A 12,628-nucleotide genomic window follows, 5' to 3' on the forward strand; every position below is an offset into this window, starting at 1 on the left:
TCTTGGCTGCAGTTTAAAGGCCTGAAGCTTTAGGGGCGCCTGGGTGGCGCAGTCGGTTAAGCGTCCGACTTCAGCCAGGTCACGATCTCGCGGTCCGTGAGTTCGAGCCCCGCGTCTGGCTCTGGGCTGATGGCTCAGAGCCTGGAGCCTGTTTCCGATTCTGTGTCTCCCTCTCTCTCTGTCCCTCCCCCGTTCATGCTCTGTCTCTCTCTGTCCCAAAAATAAATAAACGTTGAAAAAAAAATTAAAAAAAAAAAAATAAAGGCCTGAAGCTTTCTTCTTACCACGCCGAGGTCCCACAGACACCTTAGCCCAGCATTAGGATCTTAAAAATAAAAGAAAGGAAAAACAAAACGCAGAGAAGCAGACACAGAGCAGACCAGGTGATTTCCCCATCTGTCGCACCGTGGACATATCTGCTCTGAAGGAAGCCCAGGGCCCAGGCACCTTCTGAAGCATCCCCCCCCCTCTTTTCTGAAGGGGCTGGGAAGGGCAGTGGGTCCAGCCATTCAGGGTTCCAGGGGGGAAAAATGAGGATTTCCGTTCAGGATTTTTATTTCCAAACGAAGACCAGAGCAGCAGGGAAATAGAGACTCACTTAAACCCCCTTCCCTTAGGCAGTTAAAGCCCTGGAGGAAGGGGAGTAAGACAACCGTGCAATGTCTTAGGCTGCCTCTGGGATTCATTCTCAAGACTGAATTCAGACCTCACAGAATAAAGACAAGGAGAAGGGCCTCGGGCCTCGGTCTGCAGCCCTAGAAGGTGGCTGGCTGCCCGAGGAGAAGAGCTTTCTAAGGCTGGGCCTGCAGAGGGTGACAGGACAACTCCAGAGGGAACCCGCCCCGGCACAGAGCTGAGCCGGTGCCAATCCCCCCATCGCCCACTCTCCTGGCCTCCACGCCCAGCGGCCGCTCCTCGCTCCTACCTGTCCCCACTGGTCTCCGCCAACCTGTTGTTCATTATGGCAAAGGCCCCCACCCCCCCTGAGAACTCGTTGTCCCGGGACGGCGCGCTGGCCTGGGGCGGGCAGCCGTTGGCCGTCTCAGACAGCTGCTTCTGGAGGATGGCCAGCGAGACCTTGTTGGCGGCCAAGAAGTCCTTCATGGAGATCATCTCCCCCGAGAGACGCCGCCCGTCCGTGTCGCTGTCCATCACCCCATCCGTGTCTATGGAGATGTTGCCCCGGTCCTGGATGTTGCCCGGCATGACCACGTTCCTCCGGGACCTCAGGAACCTCCTTTGGCATCGTCGGCAGCACCCGCCATCCATTTTCCTCAGGATCCAGTTCACGGACTGTTTGATGAGGATGGAGATGACATTGAACAAGGAGTAGATGCAGCAGACGCCCATGAGGATGAACATGAAGTTGGCAAAGCGGTAGAGGCCTTGGCTGTCATACTGGGCGTTCTGGCTGCTGACGAGGTCCCCGAAGCCAATGGTGCTGAAGGCCACAAAGCAGAAGTAGAGCGAGTCGAAGTAGCTCCAGCCTTCGACGGGGGTGTACACGGCCGATGCGCCGCAGGAGATGAGCAGGGAGGCCAGGCACAGGATCAGCATCACGTAGTACACGGAGGGCTTCCAGCCGGCCGAGCTGTCCCCCTCGCACCTGCCCGGGGGCTTCAGGCTCTCCCGGGACAGGGCCCCTCGTCTCCGGAGCCGTCGCTGGTGGCACGACTTCATGATGTAGGCAATGACGGTGATGAGGCGCTCCAGGAAGAGGTTGAAGAACAGGATGGTGCTCGCGCACCCAATGAGGCCGTAGAAGATCAGAAAGATTTTTCCTCCCACCGTCGCCGGAGTGGTCATCCCAAACCCTGCGGGAGACAAAAATCAGAGGAGAGAAGAGTGAGGGAGGCCTTTGCTGGGAGTGCGGCCAGGGTCTCGGCATAGATGACCGGCCAAGGACCCGAAGAAAGAGTTTCGTAAAAGCACTCGGTCCTAGCCGTTCTAGGAACAGAGGAGAGGACGCTCCCTTCCTTTTGAAGACGCTACGTGTTTCTCTGGAGCCGCCCGGCTGAAAGCGCGTATGGTGCCATCGTACAGATCAGAAAAAGGCATCTCTTCCTCCGGGTGGATACAGTCAGCGAAAAATGGCCGGGCGATGAGAATGCGAGCTGGATTTCAGCCTCCCCTCCTGACCGGGCTGGACGTCCTGTACTGTGCACAGCCTGAGCCACCATACTCAGCAGACATTGTTCAGACAAACAACAAACAGCTCATACGAAGAAAAGGCTCATACAGACTCCTCAGAATTCATTTATTCTACAAATACTTATTCAGTGCCATTCCAGGAACGGGGGATTGAACTCTAAGAAAGCCAGATCTGGTCCCTGCCCTCATGGAGCTCTAGCCTAGTGAGGGGATTACTACATCGTATAGGTGTTGTGCTGAAGGAGGTGCAGGGTCCTATGGGAGCGGCTAAGAGGGGGAACCCAGCTCAGGCTTGGGATTCTGAGAAGACTAAGCAGGGATACTTGAAAGCTAAAGAGGAGTGAGGCAGGCAGGGAGGAGTGTGTGCGTGTGCATGCGTGTGTGCGTGTGCATGTGTGTGCGCGTGTGCATGTGTGTGTGCGTGTGCATGTGTGTGTGCGTGTGCATGTGTGTGTGCGTGCGTGTGTGGTGGTGCTCCAGGCAGAGAAACAGCAAATGCCAGCATACGTAGAGATGACAAATTTGCTCAAGATTTTCCCATCTTTTATTTTTATTATTTTTTTATGCTTATTTATTTTTAAAGGGGAGAGAGAGTGAGCAAGCGAGCATGAGCAGGGGAGGGGCAGAGAGAGAGAGAGAGAGAGAGAGAGAGAGAGAGAGAGAGAGAGAGAGAGAGACACAGAATCCGAAGCAGGCTCCAGCCTCCGAGCTGTCAGCACACAGTCCGACACGGGGCCATGAGATCATGAGATCATGGCCTAAGCCGAAGTCAAAAGCTCAACCAACTGAGCCACCCAGGCGCCCCTGTTTTTCCCGTCTTTTAAACAAAATCCTTCAAACACACACCTTATGCTTCGGGAGTGGAAACCGAGGTGTTGGTTTTTATAGTTTGATAAAATAGCAAATGTCTTTCTTGCCTTTGCCTCTGACTGTTCACAATTTCCACCTTCTTGATCTTTCTACCTAAGCACAGACATGTTACTAAGAATACCAGCTGTAGGACAACGGACATCACTAAGAACAAGGAGAACAAGAAAGGAGCAGTGATACATTCAGTATTTCTCACTGAGGGGTACCAAGGGTCAGCCCACTTGGAGGGACGTGGAATCCTTCCAAGCAAATGATTCAGTAACCATGAGAAGTCTGATCTGTTTGAAGGGAAGGGCATCAAAGTCTCAGAACACAAATGCCCTTCAAAAAGTAAGTACTGAACATGCCTCCCTGGGTGCAGCCTTGTATTTGAACCAAACCTTCTTGTTTCCATTTTTTCTTTATTAGCAGGTTCAGGTTCCTAACCTGAGCCCCATCATTGGGATCTTGAGGACTCATCCCTTATCCTCTTTACGATGACACCCTGCTTGTCCCCAAGCCAGCACTTTTCTTTGTTGCCCCAGCTCACCGTGGCTGCCTCCCAGGGCACTCTGGGAACGGGTCAGATCAGACCTTGCCATGTGTGGGCTTCTGGGGTGATGACCTCCTCCTCTCCTCAGGCAGAGCCAAGGGGGCACCCCTCCCAAACACCTAGCCACACATACTGTGTAACCATCTAGTTTTCCAATTAAATTTGATCTTCCTTCCACAGTATACAAACATCTACAGGAGGGTAGGGTGTTAACAGCCTATAGCCAAGAGACCAGCAGAAGACAGTAAATCTAGCTTTTGAGCTGGATGGGACAGGATGATCTGGTAAGGAAGGATCAAGGGGCCAGGGATACTTTCGTGGGGAGTTACAGTTGTGGACCTTAACGGTAGAGAGAAAATTAGACCCTCGTCTCTTCTCTGGGAACTCCTGTTTTCAAAATGAAAGGCCGCCGGCAACTCTTGGTAGTATCGATTTCATTTATTAGATAGCTTCCTTATGTAAAAAGAAATACTTTGCCTTTGCTGTGTGTTCTCTTGTTAGTACCTTTAATTCTTTTGTTTTTAATGTTTGTTTATTTTTGAGAAAGAGAGAGAGAGGGAGAGAGAGACAGAGTGTGAGTGGGGGAGGGGCAGAGAGCGAGCGAGACACAGAATTGGAAGCAGGCTCCAGGCTCTGAGCTGTCAGCACAGAGCCTGACGCGGGGCCCACAGACCTCAAGATCATGACCTGAGCCGAAGTCAGACACTTAACCAACTGAGCCACTAAAGGCGCCCCTTTACTACCTTTAATTCTTATCCCTAAGCTCAAATGAGGTGGTTGTAATAGTGGAAAATTAAGAAAAAAAACTTACTGAGTTTAATTTTTTTTTAATGTTTATTTTAGAGACAGAGAAAACTTCCTGAGTTTAATGACTGAGCTGAGAGCGATATCCTTCTCTGCCCAGTGCAGAGAACACTGAGGAGTCACTGAGGTGTCGAGTAATTAGTTCCTGGTGATCTGAGGGTGTTGGGGCACCTCCTCTGGCCCAGTGAATTCCCAGAAGCAGTAAAGCTTACAAATCTTTCTGTGCTAAGAAGTGAAAATTGAGGGGCGCCTGGGTGGCTCAGTCGGTTAAGCGTCTGACTTGATCTCAGCACAGGTCTTAATCTCAGGGTCGTGAGTTCAAGGTCTGCATTGAGCTCTGTGCTGGTGTGAAGCCTACTTAAGAGGAGGAGGAGGAGGAGGAGGAGAAGGAGGAGAAGGAGGAGGAGGAGGAGAAGGAGGAGGAGGAGGAGAAGGAGGAGGAGGAGGAGGAGGAGAAGGAGGAGGAGGAGGAGAAGGAGGAGGAGGAGGAGGAGGAGGAGGAAGAGGAGGAGGAGGAGAAGGAGGAGAGGAGAAGGAAAGAAGGAGAGGAGAAGGAGAAGGAGAAGGAGAAGGAGAAGGAGAAGGAGAAGGAGAAGGAAGGAAGGAAGGAAGGAAGGAAGGAAGGAAGGAAGGAAGAAAGATGAAATGAAAAATGAAAGCTGGAGCCCCTGCCCCAAAGCTGTAAGGCCAGAGGAGTCTTCGGGATTTCTTCATTGGAGACAGAACTGAAGCAACAAGCAGAAAAAAGAGAAACATTTATCTGGGGGCCTTTTATTGACCCAACAATATTCCAGGAACTGGATAAAGGTATTGAAAATGGGGAAAGCCCAGGAATAACAAGGGAGAGGGAAGTGCTTGCCTCCCTCTGATTATTAATCAGAGAACGTGAGATTTAAATGGGCAAATGTTTGCTTCTCCAAAATCTTCCTTTCTGACCCCAGAGGTGGCTTAATTATTTTAGTCTTTGAGAGTAGAGAAGTTAAGAGTAGCTCTCAAAGTTTACAGCAGTAATTTATTAAGCACCTGTTAAGTGCAAGGGCCTGCACTGTCTGGGCCATGCAGTGGTGAACTGGAGAAGGTCCTCGACCTCAAGGAGCCTAGCCTCCAGGCTGGGACAAATCCACGGCTATCTACAAAACAAGGCACAGCGAGTCAACGGCCAAAATAAGGCACGACGGAGTTATTATCCCGGCTTTAGGGTCTCGAACGCCACCTCACTTGGGCTGAGTGACGACAATCAGGGGCGTGACTGAAGCCAGGCTAGCAAGCTCGGTAAACTGACTTTTCCAATAAATGACATGTCTAGACATGTTCCAGGGCTTTAAAATCTCTAGAGTCTATCTTGTTTGTTTTTTTTTTAATCATTCGATTTTATTAAAGAATTGATAAGCCATGAGTTTTGATTACCTGCTGTATTGGCTTGATCACTGCCATCTTTTCAATCAGCAAAAGTAACAGAAAATGGCATAAGAGGTTGTGTGGGGGAAGCACCAGGAGGCAGTGTCCTATGGTTCGCAGTTAAGAGGTGTTTCCACAGCTTCTACTACTGTCAGAGCTTAGAAGTGTGGAAGCTAATAACACAGGCTTTTTCATAGGAAGCCTTCCCCTTTTTTGAGCCCCATAAGGCTGACCACTAGGGATGCCTTGGATTGGGAATAAGAAGCCTCACGGTCCTCCCTGGTGGAGGGAAAAGATAGGAGCATCACCAAAGACCTGCCCTCTGCCAGGTATCACCGGCCCCTTGCACCCTTGCCGGGAGTTGATTATTAGTCTACTCTTCCCATTTGACAGATGAGAAAAAGAATAGAGAAGCTGAGTAACTTGCCAAAAGGTGCAGAGCTGGAATTAGAACCTAGATCTGTTTTGTCTCCCAGGCCTGCGCTCTTTCCACCTGACTGTGCTAAGTGAGTGCAAGCCGCTGTCAGATGTGTGCATCAGGGGTAGCCTTGAGGGAGGGAAATTAACCAAGCGTCTATAGTTCCATGCTTTACGTAGACACCCAGACCACAGTGGCTGCCAAATCTGGTACCCAAATCAGGGGATCGGCTTGCATCAGAAACTGAAACCCTACAATTTTCATTTACTAAAACACATGTTTCTGAATGTTATGTGTGCCTCTTCCAACAAGTGATGTAATTAAGTTGGTTTTAAAAATGTGCTACACCCCATGCATTTTGGTCTCCTTGTATTTCATAGGCACACAAAGGAAACTGATTGTCACAGGTGGTGCTTTTCAATATATAATTTATTCTCTGTGCTTCACGTCTGAGGTCTTCTGATTCAGGTCCAACCCCTGAGTCTGGGAGCACATGAGCTAGCTGACGGGAGGACCAAGGGCTCATGAATTTGGTTTGGAGTCTGAGGAAGCTTGCCTGGAATCTACTTTGGTCTAGCTCCCCTGAACCATTTCAGATCTGCTTTACTGTGACTATAACCCCTAGGGCATCTGCTGGGCATCTGGTGTCCTTGGGGCCAGGAATGAAGCAGCTAGAGACTTCCCGGGTCCCAGTCAACCCCAACAGAGCCCTTCATTTAGACCATGAAGAGAGGAGGGCAGGCCTGCAGTCTCCCAGCCTTCTACATATATTCTGTTGACCACCATTCCTTAAAAAAGTTAATCAAGGTAAAAAAGTGAAAAGCTTTGCATTATGATATTTTTCAAACATGCACAAAGGTAGGGAGAATTCTAGAATAAACCCTCATTTCCAACTTTGAGCAATTGTCAACATTTTGCCAGGCATGGTTCTCCTATCCCACCCTACCTCCTTTTTCTGTGGGAGTATTTTCAAGGAAATCTCATCACGCCATTTCATGCATTAATAATGAAGCATCTGTAACTGACAAGGACTTTATTTTCCCAACATAACCACTATGACATTGTCACACCTGATAAAACTAACACTAATTCCTTAAAACCAAATAATACCCAGGCTATTTTCAAATTTCTCAAAAATATCTTCTTACAGATCTGTATGAATCAGGATGCTAATAAGATCCAAGCATCGTATCTTTTAAGCCTCCTTTATTCATTGACAGCATCCCTTCCCATTTTTTTTATGCCATTGATTTTTTGGGTACATGTGTCCTGTAGATTTGAATCACAATTCTTTCTAGAAACATTTTTTTTAATGTGTATTATGAGAGTGCCCTCACATGCAGCAGAGAATATCAAACACTGCATGGGGATATATAAATTGGCATAAACTGTCTAGAAAGCAATCTGGGAATGTCTCAGATATCTTAAAAATATTTGCGTCTTTTTCTGTTTTTTTTTTTTTTTTAGGAGTATGTCCCAAAAAATATCAGAAATGTGACTCATCATGTACATTGATATTCACCATGGCTTTGCTTTTAATAATGAATATTCTTAGCAATCTAAATGTCAGATAATAGGGAAATGACTAAATAAAGTAGCTATTAAAATGAAGCCATTAAAATGACATATACAAAGAGTTTTTAATGACTGGAGAAAATGTTAAGTGGAAAAATGCAGAGCCAAAGTGTGTCTGACGAATGACTCAAGCCTAGTGCATGGGGCATCCTCATTAAATATTTGTTGGATGAGGGAATAAACTTTCTAAACTACTTTTAACCACCTACATATATTACAACGGTGAAGAGACTTTGGTTGACAGTAATAGCAAATCATAAATAGAAGTGGCTTAAACATGAAGGGGACATATTATCTCATAGAACATGAAATTTGGAGATGGGAAGCTCCAGGGATTAACTGGGTGTCTTTCCAAATGATCTATGAACCAAGAGCATTTCACTTTTCTGGTTCTGGCCCCATCAACATGTTAGCTAGTTCCTCCCCACCCCCACCCCATGCCAACAGCTTCAGGCATTAACTCCTCACACACTAATGTCCAGAGCCAGAAAATGTTGTGTTCCTGCCTTGTGTATGTCTTTAAAATAGCAGTGAATCCTTTCCAGAAACCCCCTGGCGAAATTCCCATTATATATCATTAATCAGTACAAACCCACTTCTCAAACCAATTATCCACAAGAGGAACGATTTCCTCTTAGACTGGTCAGGGTTTACCAGAGTTCTCGGGAAAGAGATGGACCCCAGAACCGACAAGGTCCTGCCACAAACATACACAGAAAAAAACAACATAAAGAGAAAGAGACAAAAATTTTAATCAGGATATTTTGAGGTGGTGATAATTTGGGTGATTCAATTTTTCCTAATCCTTTACATCTTTCATTACTTTTAAACTCAGAAAAATACATTCAATATTCTGGATGTTTCCCTTGAAAGGGAGGCAAACATCTGCCCAAAACCATCATCTCTCTTGATTCATTTTTCTCAATACACTGAGAAAGCAAAGTTTGACTTGCATAAACTTTTCATAATCTTTTTGACTTGGAAATTTTAAGCCTTTTTTTGTGTGTGAGATGAAACTACATAGGGGTTTGTGGGTGTTTTTTAAAAAACACCTTCTGGTTTCAATTGGGATGGAAAGAGGAGGCAAGAACATACCCCATGGATAATGCTTAGGGGGGTGTGGGGGATGGGAACGGGGTTCCAGTGATGGAAGACTTGGGGTTCTTACCAGGCACAGTCTTTATGCGGATTGGGGAACCACAAGTGTTAGAGCTGAGAGGAACTTCACAGCCTTCTAGTCTAAGCTTTCTGTGTTATAGGTGGGGAAACTGAGGCACCAATAAACCAGGTAATCTTCATGAGGGGTGGAGGCTTGGCTTGAATCCAGGTTCCCCATCCAGATTGCCCTCCCTTACTCTTATTGCCTGTGGTAAACTGTTTTCTCCAAAGATGATTTTGAGCAAACTGCTCCCATCTCTGTAGACGTGAAGCTTATTTCCCTTCCCCTTGAATTTTGGATGACCTTGAGGTTTGTTCTGGCCAATCATATGGGGTGGAAGTCATGCTGCGCCAGTTCCAGGCTTAGATGGTAAGGAGTCTAGCAGTTTTCTCTTTCTCTCTCTGGACCCCTGAGCCACTGTGTAAAAAATGTGACCACTTAGCTGGAGAGAAGGCCCAGCCCTCCCCAGCCACTCTAGTCTCCTCAGATATTGGGTAAACCCATCTTGGGCATTCCAGCCCCAGGCAAGCATGAGATATATCATATCAGCTGGTACCTCATGGAGCCAGAGAACCACCAGTTGAGCCCAGGAGATCCACAGAACCGTGAAAAATGTCCATGGGTGCTGTGTAAGCCATTAATTTGGGGAAGTTATACATAGCAACAGATAATGAAATGTGCTCTCTCTGGGACTTGTGATTTTTTTCAATAAGGCATCTTCTCCCCACTATTTCCAGGCCACTCCAGCTTCTCCCTTCATGTTTCATTGATAAGTAGGCATAAGGGATTTCAAGGAGTGTCCCAGCCCTGCAGCCCAGGAATGAATCCCACCTGATCATGGTGAATAATTCTTTTTATATGCTGTTGAATTCGATTTGCTAGTATCTTATTGAGAATTTTTGCATCCATATTCATCAGGGATATTGGCCTGTAGTTCTCTTTTTTTGCTGGGTCTCTGTCTGGTTTGGGAATCAAAGTAATGCTGGCTTCATAGAATGAGTCTGGAAGTTTTCCTTCCCTTTCTATTTTTTGGAACAGCTTGAGGAGGATAGGTATTATCTCTGTTTTAAATGTCTGGTAGAATTCCCCTGGGAAGCCATCTGGTCCTGTACTCTTATTTGTTGGGAGATTTTTGATAACTGATTCAATTTCTTTGCTGGTTATGGGTCTGTTCAAGTTTTCTATTTCTTCCTGTTTGAGTTTTGGAAGTGTGTGGGTGCTTAGGAATTTGTCCATTTCTTCCAGGTTGTCCAGTTTGTTGGCATATAATTTTTCATAGTATTCCCTGATAACTGCTTGTATTTCTGAGGGACTGGTTGTAATAATTCCATTTTCATTCATGATTTTATCTATTTGGGTCCTCTCCCTTTTTTTTTTGAGAAGCCTGGCTAGAGGTTTATCAATTTTATTTTTTCAAAAAACCAACTTTTGGTTTCATCGATCTGCTCTACAGTTTTTTTCAGATTCTACATTGTTTATTTCTGCTCTGATATTTATTATTTCTCTTCTTCTGTTGGGTTTGAGGTGTCTTTGCTGTTCTGCTTCTATTTCCTTTAGGTGTGCTGTTAGATTTTGTATTTGAGATTTTTCTTGTTTCTTGAGATACACCTGGATTGCAATGTATTTTCCTCTCAGGACTGCCTTGCCTGCGTCCCAAAGCGTTTGGATTGTTGTATTTTCATTTTCATTTGTTTTCATATATTTTTAAGTTTCTTCTCTAATTGCCTGGTTGACCCATTCATTCTTTAGTAGGGTGTTCTTTAAGCCCCATGCTTTTGGAGGGTTTCCAGACTTTTTCCTGCGGTTGATTTCAAGTTTCATAGCCTTGTGGTCTGAAAGTGTGCATGGTATGATCTCAATTCTTTTATACTTATGAAGGGCTGTTTTGTGACCCAGTATGTGATCTATCTTGGAGAATGTTCCATGTGCACTCAAGAAGAAAGTATATTCTGTTGCTTTGGGATACAGAGTTCTAAATATATCTGTCAAGTCCATCTGATCCAATGTATCATTCAGGGCCCTTGTTTCTTTATTGATCCTGTGTCTAGATGATCTATCCATTGTTGTAAGTGGAGTATTAAAGTCCCCTGCAATTACCACATTCTTATCAATAAGGTTGCTTATGTTTGTGATTGTTTTATATATTTGGGGGCTCCCCTATTCGGCGCATAGACATTTATAATTGTTAGCTCTTCCTGATGGATAGACCCTGTAATTATTATATAACACCCTTCTTCATCTCTTGTTACAGCCTTTAATTTAAAGTCTAGTTTGTCTGATATAAGTATGACTACTCCATCCTTCTTTTGACTTCCAGTAGCAAGGAGTGTCAAGAGGAGGTCTGCATGGGGTTTGGAATTTAATGGAAATTCCACTCGCAAATGGAGTAAGCTGTTGAGCCTGTGTGTTATGAAGGAACAGACACCAGCTGAGGGCACTGGAGGGGTGGGATAAAGAGGGCACTGTACTGTTGATACATATTTGGACGGTTTCCAGCTTGGGGCTATTATGAGTAGTATTTCTACAAACACTCTGGTGCATGTCTTTTGGTGAAATATGTACACATTTGTCTTGGATACCTATACTCAGGTGTGGGAGTGAGGACTCATAGGATATCATATGTTCAGCAAAGTGGATGCCCCGATTTACCCTGCCTTCATCAAGATTTGAGGGTCCAAGTTTCTTCATATTCTTGCCAATATTCTTGTGGGTACATAGTGGTCTTAATTAGCATTTCCTTGACATCTATTAAGTTGAGCCTCTTTTCATATGTTTTGTGGTCATCCTTTTTAGTGCCTGTTCAATTATTTTGCCGATTTCCTTTTTTCTTGTTGAATTTTAGGTGACAGAAACAATGAAGGTCTAGGCCTTGAGCACTGCCTAAAGGGTTCCAGATTTGGTTGATGAATTTACTGCCCCATCTAAGCAAGAGCGTTGGTTCACACAACCTGTCTGGCCAACCTTACCTTGCACAGCATCCATTTCTCCAGTGGAGAATTATTTCTAACGTTTCCTGTGCTAGCCAATATTCCCTATGGCGCAGATTTTGATAACAATATTTATAGTGCTTAATAATGACTTCTGGAATAGATACTCCCATTGATGGCTAACTGCTGCCAGGGTATACGCTGAAGTTAACTTACACAAACACACACTTACCTGTTTATAATGAAGTGTTTTATGGTAAGTGACCACTCAGACAATGTAACAGCAGAAAATACTCATGTTAACACCCTGTGAAAATTTTCACCTGACAAAACCAGAGTTGGGACCCTAAATTGGAAACTCTGGCTGTGCACCAGATGCTGACACACTCTGTGCGAAATAAACAATTTCCATTCACCTCACACTTGAGGAACCCCTTGCACACTGGTAAATCTAAGGCAAAGGTACTAGCTAATCAACTCAGAATCCTTTTTCAAGACCTTCTACAACTTTTTTCTTTTTTTTTTTTTTTAAGTAGGCTTCATACCCAGCACTGAGCCCACGCAGGGCCCAAAGTGGCACCCAACACAGAACCCAGCACAGGGCTTGAACTCATGACCCTGAGATCAAGACCAGGGCTGAGATCAAGAGTTGGATGCTTAACCAACTGAGCTACCCAGGCACCTGTAGACCTTCTACAACTTTTAAAAGTCACTCCTTTTCCATCCCAAATACCATTGTGGAGTTCCTCAAGATTGAATTCTGCCAAGAGACAGAATTTCATTTTGGCTTGATA

At 45.6% G+C, this 12,628-nt stretch overlaps 1 protein-coding gene across 1 annotated transcript in view; it reads right to left on the reverse strand.

The window, feature by feature from the left end:
- Positions 1-204: 204 nt before the first annotated feature.
- Positions 205-12,628, reverse strand: part of KCNK13 (potassium two pore domain channel subfamily K member 13) — a 106,975-nt gene continuing 94,551 nt past the window's right edge. The window contains exon 2 of the mRNA XM_047079781.1: positions 205-1,814. Within this exon, the coding sequence (XP_046935737.1) occupies positions 922-1,814 (893 nt within the window). The 3' untranslated portion in view covers positions 205-921. The remainder of the gene's footprint in view (positions 1,815-12,628) is intronic.

This window comes from Lynx rufus, unplaced genomic scaffold (assembly GCF_022079265.1).
Source record: "Lynx rufus isolate CCGP_SWC_20201006 ecotype Redwood Valley unplaced genomic scaffold, mLynRuf1.p SCAF_17, whole genome shotgun sequence".
Taxonomy (NCBI): Eukaryota; Metazoa; Chordata; class Mammalia; order Carnivora; family Felidae; genus Lynx; species Lynx rufus.